The sequence below is a fragment of the Danio rerio genome, chromosome 3, assembly GCF_049306965.1.
Source record: "Danio rerio strain Tuebingen ecotype United States chromosome 3, GRCz12tu, whole genome shotgun sequence".
Classification (NCBI taxonomy): domain Eukaryota; kingdom Metazoa; phylum Chordata; class Actinopteri; order Cypriniformes; family Danionidae; genus Danio; species Danio rerio.
In genome coordinates, this window is record NC_133178.1 from 63,002,837 (window position 1) to 63,022,769 (window position 19,933).

Genomic DNA, 19,933 nt, shown 5'->3' on the forward strand with positions numbered 1-19,933 from the left:
GAGTGTAAATGATTAACCTTTTTCATTTGGTGGAGACATCAGCTCACAATTATGCCTTTTAATCAGATGCTCTATTTTTTTCAGATTGTCAGGCTGTAATCTCACTGACCAGCACTGTGAAGTTGTGTCTTCAGCTCTACAATCATCAAACTCCCCCCTTAGAGAGCTGGACCTTAGTAACAATGAGCTGCAGGTTTCAGGAGTGAAGCTGATCTGTGCTGGACTAAAGAGGTTAAGCTGTCAACTCAACACACTGAGGTTTGACCACCTTTACTATAAAATTTAGTCACTAGCATGGTTTTTTGTGGTAAAATTTAATCTGGTAAGTTCACCAGCACCCTAGCTTGTCATTTAACCAGAGTCCTCTATTTTTTCAGACTGTCAGGCTGTAATCTCACTGATCAGTGCTGTGAAGTTGTGTCTTCAGTTCTACAATCATCAAACTCCTCTTTGAGAGAGCTGGACCTGAGTCACAATGAGCTGCAGGATTCAGGAGTGAATCTGATCTGTGCTGGACTGAAGAGCCCAAACTGTCAACTCAACACACTGAGGTTTGTGTTTCACTAATTCTGTATTTTTAATATTAGTTTAATTTGAGTATAGAAATAATTTTCATAACTATGAATATCAGAATTACGTCGTCTTTATACAAGTTTCAAAAGTTCACACTTAGCTGATAATCAATAAAGCGTATTTGGCATGCTGTCCCGGGAGAGAGCCCTGAGCTCGTAATATCCTCGAGCCCGGGGCTCCCTCCCGTTAGAAGGGCGAGAGGGGAATTCGAGGTCAGGTAGGTCTCGAGAACTCCCCTGCTTGTCACCGTGAGAAGTGTAAACTCAGGTTGTATTGGGTGATAATTTGTTTTAGTCGATTGCTATGGTTTATGTTTTTGGACGGTGGGAGGAAACCGGGGAACCCGGGGAAAACCCACGCGAACACGGGGAGAACATGCAAACTCCACACAGAAACACCAACCAGCCCGATGGGTTGGACTAGCGGTGTTTTTGCTGTGAGGCAACAGTGCTAGCCACTGGGCCACCGTGTCGCCCGATCAGAAAAAGTGGGAGGATGTAGGGGTGGAAGGGGGGGAGCTTCAAGACAAAGATAACTGGAGTGGAAAACTCAGGTTATTTATAATGCTTCCGTAATCATCTAATAGGGCTGATTACGGAGCTAACAAAGAGCCAGCCGTGTTGATTATAAGCACGTGATCCTCTCGAAATTAGTTTATGAATAAACCACACTTCAAAAGTTCACACTTAGCTGATAATCAATAAAGCGTATTTGGCATGCTGTCCCGGGAGAGAGCCCTGAGCTCGTAATATCCTCGAGCCCGGGGCTCCCTCCCGTTAGAAGGGCGAGAGGGGAATTCGAGGTCAGGTAGGTCTCGAGAACTCCCCAAAAGGCAAAGGTTTTTATCTCGGGACAGCAGCCGCGTATTGAAGTGCCCCCCAAAAGGCGAGAGGTCAGTGCCATATCCGGCTGCTGAATGTAAATTGAAGTGAGATAGGTTACTGCAGGAGAAAAGTTGAAACTGATTCTTAGGAGAGGCTGGGGACTCTGTTGGAGTTGGGTTCGGGGAGGCAGGGTTGGGGAGCCTAACGGAAGAAAGGAGAGTAGCAGAGGGATTTGGTGCTAGAAATAGGAAAGTAGCGGAGTAACTCGACGCTGAAAGAAGAAAAGTAGCGGAGGAACTCAACGCTGGGAAAGGGGAATGTAGTGGGTAGGGGAGAGGGGTTGTAGAGGGGGTGGAGAGAAGAGCGGAAGCATTCGACGCTGGAAGGAAGTAAAGAGGATGCGGAGGAACTCAACGCTGGGAAGAAGAGAGCATGAGATGCGGCGGAACTCGACGCTGGAAAGGTAAAGAAAAGAAACCTATGGGAATCAGAGCTCTGGGTCAACTCCGTGGGAGTTAGAGCTGTAGGATTGGACTACTACAGGAGTCTGGGAAGGGAGGGAGAGGTGGAGACTCCTGTAGGTGGTGGGCTGAGCAGGACTCCGGGGGAGTCAGAACGTGGGAAGACTCCTTGGGAGTCAGATTGGTGAGTGATGTTTTTGAAATATAGAAAGAGTAGCGGAGGAACTCAATGCTGAAAATAGTAAAGTAGCGGAGAAACTCAACGCTGAAGAAAGAAAGTAGCGGAGAAACTCAACGCTGAAAAGGGGGATTGGGAGTTAAGGGTGGGGAGAGGAGAGAAGTTGTAAGAGGGGGGAGAGGAAAGAGCGGAAGCATTCGACGCTGGAAGGAAGAGAAAGAGATGCGGAGAAACTCAACGCTAGGGAATATAGGACAGGAGATGCGGAGGAACTCAACGCTAGAAGGTAGGAAAGATGCGTATTTGGCCGGGGCGAGAAAGAGAGGGGAGGGGGGACTCCGTGGGAGTCTTAGCTCTTGGGGTAACTCCGTGGGAGTTAGAGCTGAAAGATTAGGCTCCTACAGGAGTCTAAATGGGGAGGGGGTGGTGGAGAATCCTATAGGAGGTGGGCTGGGCAGGACTCCGGGGGAGTCTAAGCTTGGACTGGAAAGGTAAGAGTAGCGGAATACTCAACGCTAGAAGGCAGTGATAGTAGCGGAGCAACTCGACGCTGAAAAAGAAAAGAAGCGGAGAAACTCGACGCTGGAAAGGGGGTAGGGAGTAAAAGATATTGAGGAGGTGGGGGGAGAGTGGGAGGGGATGGAGGAAAGAGCGGAAGCATTCGACGCTTGAAGGAAGGAAAGGAGGTGCGGAGGAACTCAACGCTTTAGAACATAGAATAGGAGATGCGGAGGAACTCAACGCTAGAAAACAAGAAAGTTGTCGATTGTGGAGGGGGGGGGTTTGGGGTAATTGATTGACTCCGGGGGAGTCAGGCCTTGAATGGTGATACTTAGGCTGAAGAGATGAGAGTAGCGGAAGAACAACGCTAGAAGGAAGAGATAGTAGCGGAGCAACTCGACGCTGAAAAGAGAAAAGTAGCGGAGAAACTCGACGCTGGAAAGGGGGTAGGGAGTAAAAGATGTTGAGGTGGTGGGGGGAGAGTGGGAGGGGATGGAGGAAAGAGCGGAAGCATTCGACGCTTGAAGGAAGGAAAGGAGGTGCGGAGGAACTCAACGCTTTAGAACATAGAATAGGAGATGCGGAGGAACTCAATACTAGAAAACAAGAAAGTTGTCGATTGTGGAGGGGGGGGGGGGGGGGGGGGTTCGGGGTAATTGATTGACTCCGGGGGAGTCAGGCCTTGAATGGTGATACTTAGGCTGAAGAGATGAGAGTAGCGGAAGAACTCAACACTAGAAGGAAGAGATAGTAGCGGAGCAACTCGACGCTGAAAAGAGAAAAGTAGCAGAGAAACTCGACGCTGGAAAGGGGTAGGGAGTAAAAGATGTTGAGGTGGTGGGGGGAGAGTGGGAGGGGATGGAGGAAAGAGCGGAAGCATTCGACGCTTGAAGGAAGGAAAGGAGGTGCGGAGGAACTCAACGCTAGAAAGGAGAAGAAGGAGGTGCGGAGAAACTCGACGCAGGAAGGAAGTGAAGACTGAAAAGATTTTATACTGGTAGCCTTGGGGAAAAAAGTTTTGCTCCTGTTGGGGTCGGGGTTCAGGCACTCTTGGGGGAGAGATAGGGGGAGATTATTTGCTGAACTGGGAGCGCTGAAAGAGGGGGGGCGGGGGGGGGGGTTGGGGAACAGGCAGAATTAAATTTCTGTCCTTGTATTCAAGATAGTGGATGTCGTGAGTGCGAGCTGTGAGGATGAATTGATATCCTCTCCAAATGTATACATGCATCACGCTGAGGCTGTTACGTGTAATTGAGCTAGACGATAATAACGAGTAAACGCTTTTATGGGGGCGTTTAAACTGTTGTGAAGTGTCAATAGTGGTATGTTGAATGGAAGTGTATGTGAGCTCAGGCAGAGCGTCACTGCTGCGACAGTGAAGCGGGGGGGGAAAGAAGCTCTGCAGCTTCTCTGCTGTTGCAGAGGTGGAAGTCAATGTCGGGAGGCGGGTACGCTTTCCCGAAAATGTATAACTGCTGTGCAGTGTTGGGGAGTGGGAAGGAAAGGAGCTGCGCTGTGACAGTGGTGCAATGGGAGAATAAGGCTTGGCTGAGCATCTCTGCTGTTGCAGGTACGATGGTAGTCAGTATTGGAGCATTATAGGTGCTCCCACGAAAATATTAAATATCAGAAGTGATGTGTGGAGATGAAAGTAAGTAGGGGCTCAGGTAGAGTGTCACTGCGGTTGTTGTGATGCTATGGTGAGTGTAGCTCAGCGAAGCGCTACTGCTATTGGATAGGTGCAGTAGTGATCGGTATTGGAGAGTTTTGAATGCTCTCGCAAGAATATTAAATACTGTTAGTAGTGATATGTAGAGAGGAAGTGAATAAGGGCTTAGCTACAGGTGCAATGGGTGAGTATGGCACAGTGGAGCGGTTCTGCTGCTGCAGAGGATCAGTATGGAGACAATGTGTGCTCCTGCAGAAGCATTTACTGCTGTATTAGTGCAGGGCAGTGTGACGAGTGTTATTGGACTTGTAAGTGTATAGAGCTTGCTTAGAGCATCCCTGCTGCAGTAATAGAAAAATTTAGGCAACCCCTAAATAAGTTGGAACTGTGGTGAGTGAAAATGTATGGGTGTATGGGATAGTTTAAGTTGTGCTTACACTTAAAACATTTGAATTGTGTGAGTGGGGGAAGGGATGTCGAAAATGTATATAGGACATGCTTTGCCGAAATAATCGGTTTGCTTGCTTAATGGAGAGAGATAGTGTTCCTCCAGTCAGATCAGATATGGTGAGGTGGATTGTGGGATTGCAACTGATGGTAATTCAGAGAATCTCAAAACCCGAAGACTAGTGTGAATATGGCATTATGGATGTGGGCTGTATGATTGGAAATGCATCCTTGTGTAGATTGTGATTCCATTTGGAATGGATGTGGAGTGTAATAGGTTGGATGAAGGTCAGCTTCTGGGCCGGCTGTCCTAATGTCTGGAATGAGAAACAAGAAAAAATCAGAAATTTAATTTACAACATGATACATGTATAGCAAACATGACAAAATTGTTTTAGCTGATATCTAATGCAAGGCATCTTAATAAGAGCATGGACAATTGTGAGCTTCGTTGTCGCAGTCTGCGAGGATGATCGAGGTGGGCATTTGTTCCCCCACAGGATAGCAGGTGGATGCAGAGCTGGGGATATGGGGTGTAGCTTGTCTGGTGGTCCTAGAAATTCTTCTTGAAGATTTATTTAAATGTCCTATTCATGCAGTCAAGCGAAAGTTAGTTTCTTTACCATTTTCACCTCCAGCCGGCGTGCCATTATAAGTTACATATGGCACTGTATATGCAAGTATGGGTCATTGACGTATTACGATTGGACTTTTGTGTTAAATCCTCACTGGTTGGGTAGTAGTCTTTACAGAAGTTAAATGCTATCAGATCTGGCAGAGGTTTTTTTATTTATTTTATTTATTTATTATTATTATTTATTAATTCATTCATTTATTATTATTATTATTTGTCAATTTATTTATTTATTATATCAAATCCCAACATCAAACGCTTAATTCACTACTTAGTTGAAACTGTATGAATGGAATGTTAGTTATGGCTTTACTTAATTTGTTTAAATACATGTTAGGAATCTTAACTTCTAAAATTCTTAATCTTAACTTAATTTGCAAGCATGTTTGTCTCAGTTCATTCACGAGTCTTTTATGGCTGGGTTCATTCATGAATTGTTGAGAGGGCGGAACCATATCGAGTTTTAAAAGCGCATTGGATGAGGGCGCTGCTCCTTCGCTATTGGCTCGATGGGGCGTCAATCAAGATCGGAGGCTAAGTTTGTTGACCAGTGTTGTGTGAAGACACTGCGGCACACCAGCTACTAGTTTGGATGATAACAGCGCGGTCCATCGACGTATCAATATGTCGTGGATTAATGTCGTGATCTTTGCAGTGATTTACTTATGGATTTGTGGACGGGCTTGAAGGGTGAGTTCTTATGAATCTTCTAATCACGCAAGTCTTGTTTTTAAAAGATTTGTAAATAGGTTTAGTCTTTGATGGAGATTAGTTGTTTCCGCGATGCTTCCCCTTAAAAGCGTACTATACGTTACCGAGGGTGCACCGCTAGGAAGCAGTGAGTTAGGCTTTTGCGATGTTTTGGATCGTCGACGCCTAGAGAGTTTAGGTGGAGTTGTGGACTGCGTTTGCGTGAGGCAGTTTGAAGTGGAGATGGAAGAGCTGGTGGGCAGCACCGGCGTTTTTGCGGGAATTCAGGCTCGATTTTGGCGAGGCTGCGGCTGAATTCTCAGGGAGAGTGGAGCTCTGGCTGGAGTTGTTGTTTGTTGTTGTTGTTGTTTGTTCTTCCGTATCGATAGGTTAAATGGTGCGATGCTGGAGCGTTTTGTAGCGGGAAGCGAGCTTCAAGACGAAGATAACTGGAGTGGAAAACTCAGGTTATTTATAATGCTTCCGTAATCATCTAATAGGGCTGATTACGGAGCTAACAAAGAGCCAGCCGTGTTGATTATAAGCACGTGATCCTCTCGAAATTAGTTTATGAATAAACCACACTTCAATGTATCTAAATATCTTTTAGAATTAGAAAAATAGCTGTAATGTTAACCAAATAATAACAATATAATGCTCCGGTTACTAATGTAACCCCCATTTCCCGAGGGGGGTAATGGAAATGCGATGTGAAAAAAAACTTCCACTATGGGGATTTCATTCAGAAAGCAACCATCTGAAAGAGTATGTAAACGGGCCAATGAAATGCCAATAAGTTGGCAGTTTCAGCTTGCACAGCTGATGCTTGTTGCAATCAATTTGTCAATATAAGTACAGCAAATGCAAAGCTTAAGCATCCTTTTTAGCTGAAGAGACTTTCACCCCAACAGCTAAGGGGCAATCATTATGGCGATAGAACATAGCATTTCCTTTACCCCATTCCCATTCGGGAGGAGAACTTCAGTGCTATGTGGAAAAAACTTCCACTATGGGGAAATGTATGGAAAATGTAATAATGATTGAACCTTACCTTTGCCTCTATGAGAGGTTTGCCAGACAAAAGAGAGCGTGAGCGCACCTGCAACACCAGAGGCGCGGTGTTTCCTTGCCCTTACTTATACCACTTCAAAGAAGATTTATGGATTTAGATATATTTAGATATATCTGAGATAGACTGAAAGGGGGAGTACGCATATGAATATAAGATGGTCAGCGGTGAGGGAAGACGCGGGTCAGCCTGTTAGGGGGACTGCACAGTGGCTGAATAAACATATGGGATCACCTAGTGGAGATTGCGAATAGCCGGTACTTATACCCAGAACGCGGACTGACCAGTGGGCAGACCTACAACATAATGGCCCAGCATTTGACTCCTCCGCTGAGTCAGTGCTGGGGTCCTCAGAGGAATCTCTGAAGGGCTCATCTAAGCGGGGAAATAAGCGCACGTACCTCCGTGTTAGGGAGAATGGTGCAGCAAGCGTGTTACAACACCTTCACCGAGTTGTTTCCTCAATCACCAAGGGTTACCTGATAACCTTGAGGAAAAGAGCTCCACTCGCAGATTATAAAACCTTGCAAATGTATTAGGTGTCGCCCAGCCCTCAGCTCTACAGATGTCTATTAGAGAGGTGCCGCGTGCTCCGAGTAGAGTGCGCACAAACTACTGGGGGACACAGCTTGCCCTGGCTTTGGTAAGCGAGGGAGATGGCATCTACTATCCAGTGGGGCAACTTCTGTTTAGATACGGCACTTTCCTTCTGCTGACCAGCATAACAGACGAAGAGCTGCTCAAATGATCTAAAGCTCTGAGTGCGGTCCAGATAGAAGCGCGAACTGGACAAGTAATGAAAGGCCTGGGTCTGCCTCCTTTGGGGGCAGCGCTTGCAGGACCACTACCTGGTCCTTAAACGGTGTGGTAGGAACCTTAAGCACATATCTAGGCCGGGGTCTCTGGACAACGTGAGAGTAGGCCGGCCCAAATTCCAGGCATGAATAACTGACCAAAAATGCCTCCAGGTCCTCGACCCTCTTAATCGATACCAACGCGACCAGCAGAGCTTTCTTCAGGGACAGAAATCTTAATCTGAGTCGAGTGGGTCGAATTGATCTGTACGCAGGCTTGTGAGAACCAGGGGGCGAGATCCCTAGAGGGCATGAGTGGGGGTTGGGGTGGTTTAGTTCGCCTAGCACATCTGAGGAACTGGATGATGAGGTTATGCCTTCCCATGGTGCTGCCAGCCACCACGTCATGGAGAGTGGATATGGCAGCCACATAAACCTTGAGTGTGGATGGCGACAGCCTGCTCTCCAGCTTCTCTTGAAAGAATGAAAGCACAACGCTGAAGTTTGGGGGTCTTCTCTGCGAGAGACGCACGATTCAGTGAATAGACTTCACTTCAGGGCGTAGGCACGCCTCGTCAAGGGGGCTCTAGCCTAAAGGATTTTATTATCCATTGCATGTGGTAGGTTACCTAAGTCTTCCTCGCGTCTAAGGACCACACGTGGAGGTTCCAAAGATCTGGGCGAGGGTGCCAGATGGTGCCCTGTCCCTGAGAGAGTATGTCCTCTCTCAAAGGGTTCTGCCAGGGGAGGGCTGTCGCAAGGAGGGAGAATTCTAACATCCAGGTCTGGTTGGGCCAGACAGGCACAACCAGCAAGACCTGCTCCTCTTCCTCCCTGAACTTGCACAGTAACTGCGTGAGCAGGCTCACTGAGGGAAATGCATATTTGCGCATGATCCCAAGGCCAGTTGTGGGCCAGTGCATCCATGCTGAGAGAGCCCTCGGTCAGAGAAAAAAACTACTGGCAATGAGTGTTCTCGGGGGAAGCAGCAGATTGATCTGGGCTTCCTCGAATTTCACCCCAATCCACTGAACAGACTCGGGGTGGAGTTTCCATTCTCCTGGACGTAAGGCTGCTGTGAGAGCGCGTTAGCTGCACGGTTGAGCTCGCCTGGAATGTGAATGGCGTGCAGTGATTTCAGCCGCGAAAGACTCTAGAGGAGCAGATGGCAAGTGAGCTGAAATATTCCCCCATACAGTTGATATACACTACCGCCTCCGTGCTCTCAGACCGTTCAGCATTAGAACTAAATCAGCCAGTAGTCGAGATAATTGAGTATGCTGATGCCCGCAAGCCAAAGGGGCACTAGGGCACCCTTCGCAAGCTTGGTGTAGACCCACGGAGACAGAGAGAGCCTGAAGGTGAGGACTTGTAAAGCCAGGCTCGACCTTCAAACACAGACCTCAGAAACTGACGGTGGCGTGGAAGATTGGAGATATGAAGTACCAGTCCTTCAGGTCTATTGCTACAGACCAATCCAGAGGACGAATGTACCAGAGGATGTGCTTCTGTGTAAGCATTTTGAACAGCAGCTCATGAAGACAGCAGTTCAAAATGCGCAGATCTAAGATTGGCCATGGCACACCTTTGGGTATGATGAAGTACAGGCTGTAAAACCCGCTCTCCATGGCTGACCCTGGTGAGACACACACCCGTGAACTTGTGAGGCCATTTCCTAACCAAACCCTCGCTAATGGCTGCATCGCTACTATTGCTGACATCCCAGCAGTGGGGCAGCGCGGAGTGGGTGTGCTGATCCAAGAGTAAGCCGCGATCTTAACTGCACAACAGACATGCCACCGCAGTGATGGCATGCACTGCCCGTGAGCACCGCATTAACATGCTGGACCCCCAGACATTAAACGCAGTGCTCGTGTCTATCATCCAGGTACAGGAAACCAGCACATCCAGAAACGCACAGTCGGTGTGACGTCTTAAAAAAGGCACACTGCACGACCTCGTTGCTCTTTTAGGAAATTCGCAACAATACAAACCACTCTGGAGGAACGGACCCAAAGAATGCCAGGCAAGGAAGAAACTCAGCTTGACTGTCTACCGCTGCGTGTCACACACTCTAGACCAGGAGACTGCTCTTGTTCACTCTCTCTCTGTAGTACAGCTGGAGGAACCCTCATAGACTCTCTCAGAAGCTTGGTGAAAGACTCTGAAGTAAAAAAGGATGCTTAAGCTTTGCACACGCTGTGCTTATATTGCCAAATTGATTGCAGTGAGCATTAGCAGAGCAAGCTGAAGCTGCCAACTCATTGGCATTCCAATGGCCCGTTTACATACTTTTTCAAATGATTGGCTTTCTGAACAAAATTCCCATAGTGAAAGTTTTTTACACATAGCATTTTACACATAGCATTGAAGATATACTAATGTGATCTGTGGGATGCAGCACAGTGCTCATTCAGTAAAGGCACAGCTAAACAGATGTGTGTTCAGTCTTGATTTGAATGTGCCTAATGTTGGAGCACATCTGATCACTTCTGGAAGCTGATTCCAGCAGTGGGGTTGCAGTAGCTGAGGGAGGATTCACCCTGCCTTGACTGAACTCTTAGAATTTTTCATTTACTTGATTCAAGGGATCTGCTTGGTGTGTATTCAGTGAGCATTTCTGTAATGTATCGAGATCCTACATGAACACCACATTCCAAAGCCTTGATGCTTTTACTCATATTCACTCGACACAATCTAAAGCATCTCTTAAAATGAAGCACGCTAACATGAGCTCTTGCTGTTGTTGTAGATTATCTTACTGTTTGGTGACAGAGGAAGGTTGTGCAGCTCTGGCTTCCGCTCTGAGCTCAAACCCGTCACACCTGAGAGAGCTAGATCTGAGCTACAATCACCCAGGAGAAGCAGGACTCAAACTGCTCTCTGACAAACTCCAACACCTCCACAAACTCAAGTAAGTGGTAAATCACCCTGTCTGCTGTGAATTGCCAAAATTACCAAAAAGATACCATTTGGCAGTGGAGACACACGTCTGATAAAGCTGACTCGTACCTTACTGAACTGAACCATACCACTCAGTGGAAATGATCCTTTAGAGTATTTTCAAACGTTTACTTATATAAAAACACAGCTATGAGTTAATATCAACCACAGCATAAACAGATGACACTGAATAAAGTATATTGTTGTTGTTTCACTCCAGAAAAATGGCAGTAAGAGCGAGCTGAGTGATATGACACGAGGCATAAATCTGCATTAATCACTTTACATGTATATATATAGGGCTGGGCTGGTGTATGATTCTGACGGTATGATAACTTTGGATAAATTAGCACTGTATTGCGATCACTGCTGTGAAATGTTTGTTTCAAATGTCTGGGTAAAAAAAACAACACAAAATTTTTATTAAAGAAGCATTTAAAATATTGTGTAACAGTAAATAAATAAATTATTCTGCTGTCTTCATTAGTCTCAAAAACACAGACGACAAATAAACATGCTAAATAAACACTCGATGCTTGCTGTCAGCTAGGCTATATTATTTAAAGGTGCTGTATGTAAGCTTTTGACTCTTCTAAAGCACAAAAAACTGTAATCTGTTTGTTGATGGTGAATTTAAGAAACATGCTCACTGAACATTCTTGCTAATCTGAAAAACAATGCTGAAGTCAGATATTCTGCTTTGAAAATGTCTGTTACGTGCCGGAACTGTCTTTGTTTTGGTTCTTTTTACCCACCCAATGCCAGTTTAGCCAATCAGCACCTGGATTGCCTTGGTGCTTATTTCATTCATTCAGTCAGTCAGGAAAGCGGTCAAAGTATGCACCCGTGACGGAAATGTGACCCTGGTTGACAGTAGCAGACTCCGTAATGAGATGCAGATTCAGAGTTCCACATTAGTGGTTATTTATTAGCAAATAATATAAATATTATGTGCGTAAACATTGGGTGAACGTGCATAAACATTTATTTATCTTGGAGCATTGTAAATACTCGCGCTAGCCTCCCTTGCCACAGTAAGCTACGTTAACATAGCGCATATGTGATAAATGATGTCAGTACATGATAACCAGTGGTGTAAAGTAACAAATTACAAATACTCAAATTACTGTAGTTTTTCTAAAGAATTGTAATTTACAAAGTCGTTTTAAAATTGTGTACTTTTACTTTCCCTTGAGTACATTTTTAGTACTTTATCTGTACTTTTACTCCACTACTTTCCTTCAACCTGCAGTTACTATTTTATTTTTCTTGTCTATGGGGATTAGAAAAATCATTCCTGTCCAATCAAATCACACATAGCGAGTAAATTGCATCATAATGATCTAGTTTTAGACATGTGTGCTTTATAATTGCAACAAAGCATTAAAAGTTTTCTAGAAGATGTCTAAAATCTTGACTTGCATCGACCCAGAGATTGTTTAGATGCATGTCTCTGGTGAGAAGATGACGGATGTTGCTGTATGATGACTGAAATGGCCTTAAACACGCAGCACAAACAAAACCTCAACATGACGTCAGATTGACGTTGTACCCCAATGTCATGGATGTTGCATTTTTTTGGAAATGAAAATTCGCTTGACATCAGAACTCATGTCAGGCCAACATCAAAGTCCAACATCCAGCTAAACTAAAACCAACCAAATATCAGCGTCTTATGAAATTACAGCTTGACGTTGTGTGGACGTTATCACTGTGACATCTATCTGGCGTTGGATTTTGGTTGCCATACCTGACGAATAAATGTCAGTATTTGATGCCAATATGATGTTGGTTTAGAATGTCTCAACGTTGGATTTGTATCACTGTCTAACAACCTAAAATTAACCAATAATCAACGTCATTTGACTTCATTATTGGGCATCAAAATATTGTTGTCCTTGAACGCTGGCTAGACATTGAATTTTGGTCACCTGACATCACAAAATAAAAAATCTAACGTAAGATTAACATCTGATGACGTTGTTTTTCTGTGTGTGTGTGTGTGTGTGTGTGTGTGTGTGTGTGTGTATTTCAGTGTGGATCATGGAGGAGAGCTCAGGGTTAAATCAGGACCACAGAAATGTAAGTCACACACACACACACGCACACACACACACATAGAGTTGTAGAGTGTGTAGTCGTGTTGTAAATGTTGTAATGTGTGTGTTCTTGTGTTCAGACGCCTGTGAACTCACACTGGATCCAAACACAGCAGACACACACCTCGTTCTGTCTGAGGAGAACAGAAAGGTGATGAGTGTGGAGGAGAGACAGCCTTATCCTGATCATCCAGACAGATTTGATGTTCGTCAGGTTGTGAGTAAAGAGAGTCTGACTGGACGCTGTTACTGGGAGACTCAATGGAGAGGAGATGTAGCTGCAATTGCAGTGTGTTATAAAGGAAACAAGAGGAAAGGAGGGGGTGCTGATTGTGTGTTTGGATATAATGATCAGTCCTGGAGTCTTCAGTGCTCTGATCGTTCACTCTCTGCTCGTCACAATAATAAAGACACAGACATGGCAGCTCCTCCAGACTCCAGCAGGACAGTAGGAGTGTTTGTGGACGAGTCGAGCGGCTCTCTGTCCTTCTACAGCGTCTCTGACACACACAAACTCACACGCTTACACACATTCAACACCACATTCACCGACACACTCCACGCTGGATTTTATGTTAATTCAGGCTCTTCAGTGTCTCTGTGTCACATTAAATAACACACACATACACACAAACACACACACAACTCTAACCCTAAACCCAACCTTCACAAGAAAAAAAAACTCACTCTGTATAATTTAAAAGCTTTTTGAGAAATAAGGACCATCAGCAATGCCCTCGTAATTCACCACCCTTTTGTGATACCGGTGTCAGACCTGTCAGTAGACAGATTTGCAATGTAGTTTTACAATACTGTAAAAGAGGTCGGTGGGCAAAGCCCATAGCTAGACACCTCACACATGCATGCTATGACATCGCAAGCAGACTCCTAAAGAGGCACTTGATCATGCGCCAATCACGAGCACAGGCAGCCAATCAAAACGTAGCTCAGGTCTGCGGTACATTGAGTCTATTGACTGAAGCTGCATTCTGTTCAGACAGAGAGAAAGATGCATGCTTTGCTTTCCGCCTAATGCCAGTCAGTTTTGTGTGCGTCAATGATGAGAACTAAGTGTTTATGCATCATTTACATCAGGGGTTCCCAAACTTTTCAGCCCGCGACCCCCAAAATAACAATGCTAGTGACTCACGACCCCCAATATCCTCTGAGGTGGTTATAAATACAGAAACCTTGCATGCAATGATGCAGACACACCAATTAAATTTGTGTCATTGCTTAAAATGTGCCAGAAAGTATAACCTGATGTTATAAAATCAAAATGCATCTGACGCTATTGCTGCCTTTAATATAATGTAATTACCCCAGGGGTCGCAATTCAATACAACTAGTAACTATAAGCTACTATAGTAACTATATAGTATATAGTAACTATAAACGGCTATTTTTATTTTCTGTATAGTTATGGATAAAATATGTTAATTCTTATGGTTTAATAACAATAAATAGATTTTTGGAAATCACCAGGCGACCCCCCCCTTCATTGCCCCGCGACCCCTCGGGGGGTCCCGACCCCCACTTTGAGAACCACTGATTTACATAACTGTTACTACTGTTTCATCATTACACTATTGTATTAAGATTATTGATTTATGTGCGAGCTCGTACAGAATCGCGGACTGCCGCGGCTAGTATTAGCGATCTTTTATGCAAACATAATTGCTTCAAGTGAGAATACATAGATCGCCTAGTTCATCCATGCTTTTTGCTATATTTCCGTCTAATTAAAAGTTAAAAGTTTGTTAATAGTGGGAATTATTCTTTCTGTATAACTTTATACAGTTTATACAGCATTTAAGTTCTGCTTTACTTATGGATGTTAGTTATACATGTATATTGTAGTTTAGTGTTGTGTATAAACATTTCAACTTGTTACTGTTAGTCTTAATTTCTAAATTTACTTATTAATGTATATTTTCATGCTTTTGTTTAGACCACACACACACACACACACCCAAGTAAAAGACTGTGTACCTATTCAAGTGTGATGGACATTAAAGAAGTTTAAATGGGGTTCAAGGCTCTGTGTCCTTACCGGCACTCCATGGCAATGGTCAAATTAACCTAATAAACAGAAATGTGCGCACATCCAGAAAAACTTTGCGTTTTACATTTACACACTAAACACTTGATCTCCGAGAGGTTTAAATTTGGATTTTGATTTAAAATCCTTTCTGTAAGTGTATTTGCATTCTATATTGTTGTATACTTTTCCCAGAGATGGGTTGCAGCTGGAAGGGCATCCGCTGCGTGGGGACTTGCTGGATGAGTCGGCGATTCATTCCGTTGTGGCGACCACGGATTAATAAAGGGACTAAGCTTACAAGAAAATGAATGAATGAATTGTTGTATATTAAATATGTACATTAATGTTTTTTGCCCCTAGGTCTACTGGCCTTGTGTTTGATTGATGTGTTTTTGTGCAGGTGTGATGCGCTATATCTATTTAGCCTATAGAATATTGTCTCCGAGGAAGTCTATAGTGAGAATTTGTATTTGTATTTTAAATGTTTGTTTGTAATGGTATGTTTTTCATATTGTTAGATGTATATTATTGTATGAAAATGTTCCTGTTTATCGGCTTGTTAGCTGATTGTGATAATTGACTGCAGGTGCTGTGTAGAGCTGTTTGACTGTTTCTGGAGTACTTCCATTTGCAATGCTTTACCTGATGAAGACCATGTCGGTCGAAACGTTGTGATATTGACATTAAAAAATGTCTTTGAGAGCTGAAGTGGCAGTGTGCCGATTTACTTTGAATCTTTTGCAAATTAACCTAAAACCCAACCTAACTCCATTACATACAAAACACTGGCTGTATTGTAGTTTTATTTAAATATGACATGTCATCACTTCTCAATCGCATCTGCCATAGTGGTAAGCACTGTCGCCACACAGCAAGAAGGTTGCTGGTTTGAGTCCTGGCTGGGTCAGTTGGTGTTTCTGTGTGGAGTTTGCATGTTCTCCCAGTGTTCGTGTTGGTTTCCTCCGAGTGTTCCAGCTTCCCGCACAAGTCCAAAGACATGCGGTACAGGTGAATTGGGTATAGGCTAAATTGTCCGTAGTGTATGAGTGTGAATGGATGTTTTCCAGTGATGGGTTGCAGCTGGAAGGGCATCCGCTATGTAAAACATGTGCTGGATAAGTTGGCGGTTCATTCTGCTGTGGTGACCCCAGATTAGTAAAGGGACTAAGCCAAAAAGAAAATCGATGAATGAATGAATTCTCGATTTCAATGTGATAAAGAACTGCTATAGCTTAAAAGTAAGACGCAAATGATGCACATCCTAAACAACCTTCTATTGCTTGTTTCAGTACAACTTTATTATACTGTTTTGTTCTGCCATAGCCTAATCTGAGTCTTTGTCATCACAGTTTTGACTTCATGCCAAAACAGCTTGTAAAATAATTTGATGAAATGTGTTTACATCAGATTAGCCTTTTAGTCATTTTCAGTTTCAGAGCATTTTGCTAAATGTGCAATTAATTAAAGGTGCAGTGATTGTCTTCGGAAACATGTTTTGTTGAGCTGGTTGAAAGTCTTTTCACAGTTCAATAGTGAAGATTAGAGTAAATGATCTAAATGTGTTTATATGGAATTTTATATGCTGGGCGAGGCATAAAACAAAACAAAACAAAAAAATCTAATTAAATATTGTCGGGCCGACATATCCCATAAATCCGATACGTAGCCCAAACTGTCTTTCAACACATGTAGATTTGGACTTATGCGCATCTCTGTTTACACATATGCGCCATTAGCACGTGCACACTTGCATATGCGCAGCGCATTCACTTGTACAAGAGACAGTCACAGTCGCTGTAAAATTAAACGCTGAATTGAAACTTTTTAAAATCCTGAATCAATATTGGGCTTACTTTTGATAGAAAAGGCATACAGTATGCTCTGGAGGGAAGTTAAAATATTTAGTAGTCTCTGTTAAAACATAATTGGGACATGGATTTCTTATTCAGAAGAAAGGGTAGGAAAGGAATACTCAAATGAATATACTGTGGAGAATGGAACTCCTCAAGGTAGTGTGCGCAGCCCATTATTATTCAATATAATGATAAATGACATTGTTTCCCAGGTTAAACAAAATATAAGAAAATCGTTATATAATGATAGAGCATTATGGATTAGAGGCCGGAATGTGTCATTTGTTCAAAAGAAAGTACAGAATGCAATATTCAAGGTGGACAATGGCCAATTAAATGGCGATTCAAATCATCTGTTGCAAAAACTCAGGTCATCTGTTTCTTAAGACGGCATAAAACCATATCACTCTCCTTAAAACTGTATTGGCAACCACTAGAGCAAGTAAAAACTGTAAGGTTTCTTGGGGTTTGGTTCGATGAAAAGCTGACAAGGAAGAATCATCTGAATAAAATCATAGACAAAGGTAAAAAGCTTATTAATGTACTTCGTTGCCTGTCAGGGCAGGAGTGGGGAGTGAGTAGATCATCATTGCAAAATATATACTGGGCCCTCATGAGGTCTGTCCTTGATAATGGGTGTATGGCTTACTTGTCGGCAGCAGATTTAAACCTCAAGAAACTAGATGTATTGCAGACTCATGCCCTTAGAATCTGTAGTGGATCATTTAGAACTTCAGTGTCATCTATGCAGGCCGAAATGGGAGAAATGCCCTTAATGCCCATGAGAAGAATTAAATAAATGATCCCGTATTGGGTTGATATTCAAGGACAAAATGAATTACATTCGACTAAGAGTACGTTATTAGAATGTTGGGAGCAAGAGAAAACCAATTTCACAAGTTTCAGATGGATACCTGAGGCAAAAAACAGAGTAATAGGATTAGACCAAGTGCAATAATGTAAGTCAGTCCCAATTCCAGCAATTCCATATATACCACCATGTTTTTTTCCATTACCAAAGGTTGACCTCAGCATACAAAAGGGATTAAAATACAACAATAATAATCTCCCAACAAAAGTATAGTGCAGAATTATTTAAGGAAACATTACAAAAAATCAATATTTTTATTTACTGATGGATCCAAGGATCCTCAAACAGGTAATGCAGGTGCAGCAGTATATATCCCAGTCAATGATTCTCATCTTAAGAAAAGAATAACTAATAACATTGCAGTGTACACAACAGAGTTACAAGCGGTATTGATTGCCCTGCGGTGGATCAAGGAGAAAAATGTGAGTAGTGCAGTAATTGCATCTGATAGTTTTTCATCACTTGAAAGTTATAGATCTGGAAGGTCATCATTTAGGATGGATATTCTTAATACCGTACTCTGTATGACATATTATATTAAAATGATGAGCAAATCTGTACATTTCATTTGGGCTCTTGCACAGGTAAGATGTCAGCAGGGTGGTGCTGACGTCACAGGCTAGCGCCTTGAAGGCTCTGTAGTCCATTTATAGCCTAATGTTTTTTCAGTTCTTGCGTTTGCATTTAAGATCTAAAAGGATTGTTGTGAGGATTATCTGGCCGGACAAAACATGTAAGTGTAATGAGCAGTGTTTGAAAACAGAGTTTATTATTTGTAATCTTCGCAAAGCCCATGAGAAAATCCAATAGGGATTTTATAGAGGGAACCAGTTTTATGCTAGCAGCTGATTAGCCTACAAGATGACGTCATAGTTTCTGCACTCTATAACAAGTAGTTTCATCTGGGTTGCAGCACATGTGGGAATACAAGGAAACAAAGAAGCGGATAAACTGGCTAAAGAATCATTAGAAATGAATGAACCAAATTTAAACATTACATTCAGTAGTACAGAAGGGAAACACCTGATTTCACAAGCATGCAATAAGAAATGGCAGAAATGTTGGGATTCTTGTCAATCAGGGCAGCATTATCAAAAAGTACAAAAAACTGTAAAGAAAAGTGAGGTCAGCCATAACATCTGCAGAAAAGAAGAAGTCATACTAACACATTTACAAACAGGTCATCTCAATTATACATTACATATTATTGGCAAACACAATACAGGTTTATGTGATTCATGTTTAGTAGGGGAAACGGTAGAACATGTATTGTTTTGCTGTAGGGGAGAGCGGGGCACAAAGTAACGCAGGGTTAAATGTAACAAAGAGTTTTAAGGTATTTGCTCAGGGTTAAGCATGGCATGCTTCCGAGGTTTTCCCCACAGTGTCTGCAGACATCTTCCTGCCAATTAATAAAAGAGTTCAGTGAAACTTGGATGAGAAACACAGGAGAAACCATTTTTGCAGCATTAAAATATTTTTATTATAGGCGATATTTTTTTTATTTAAAACATTCTGTGAAAGTATGTTAGTGAAATCTTATATTGCTGTAATCACCATCTTCCCGGCTAAAAGATGAAACCATTTTAAAAGATGTAAGAAACCCACTGCTAACCAGTTTTGAGGAAAACCTGACACAGCAGGGTTAGGTGTAACAGGGTGTTACATTTAAGCCACACACTGTTGGACACCAACTAAACTAACACAATAATCTTTTAATTTAGAATTTAATGTTGAGAACTTTAAAATAAAAAACAATGTTTTTAATAGAAAAAATATTTTATGGCAAACAATACAAATAAATGCATTGTATAATAATGGATAAATGGATAATAATGCCAATATATGCAAATGTGTTTATCCAATAAACAAATAAATACAAAACATGCTGTGCTATGTAGAATAAAAAAGAAATGAGCCAATTACTGAGGAAATATACTATTTAAAGTAAACTGAAATTAAATTAACTGTGAAATCTGCCTTTGTAAGCATGTGCTATAACTAACCCCATGTCTGTTACAACTTGCCCCGGGTACATAGTCACATTTTACTTCTGGAACTTTTGGCAATACTGCACAGAAACCATGGTTGTAGGAAAGGTTTGTGTGTTATTGGTAAAAATAAATAAATAAATAAATAAATAAATAAATAAATAAATAAATTAATAAAGAAATAAAGAAATAAATAAATATATATATATATATATATATATATATATATATATATATATATATATATATATATATATATATATATATATATATATATATATATATATATATA

The 19,933-nt window shown here is 42.4% G+C and overlaps 2 protein-coding genes across 4 annotated transcripts in view; one reads left to right on the forward strand and one right to left on the reverse strand.

Moving 5' to 3' along the window:
- Positions 1-16,515, forward strand: part of LOC141381313 (NACHT, LRR and PYD domains-containing protein 3-like) — a 28,155-nt gene extending 11,640 nt beyond the window's left edge. For both annotated transcript variants that reach the window (XM_073945148.1, XM_073945149.1), the window contains exons 5-9: positions 85-258; positions 378-551; positions 10,593-10,754; positions 12,819-12,865; positions 12,963-16,515. In XM_073945148.1, coding sequence (XP_073801249.1) covers positions 85-258; positions 378-551; positions 10,593-10,754; positions 12,819-12,865; positions 12,963-13,498 — 1,093 coding nt within the window. In that variant the 3' untranslated portion in view covers positions 13,499-16,515. The remainder of the gene's footprint in view (positions 1-84; positions 259-377; positions 552-10,592; positions 10,755-12,818; positions 12,866-12,962) is intronic.
- radil2a (Ras association and DIL domains 2a) overlaps positions 1-19,933 on the reverse strand; it is a 156,038-nt gene that overhangs the window by 13,730 nt on the left and 122,375 nt on the right. The window lies entirely within an intron of this gene.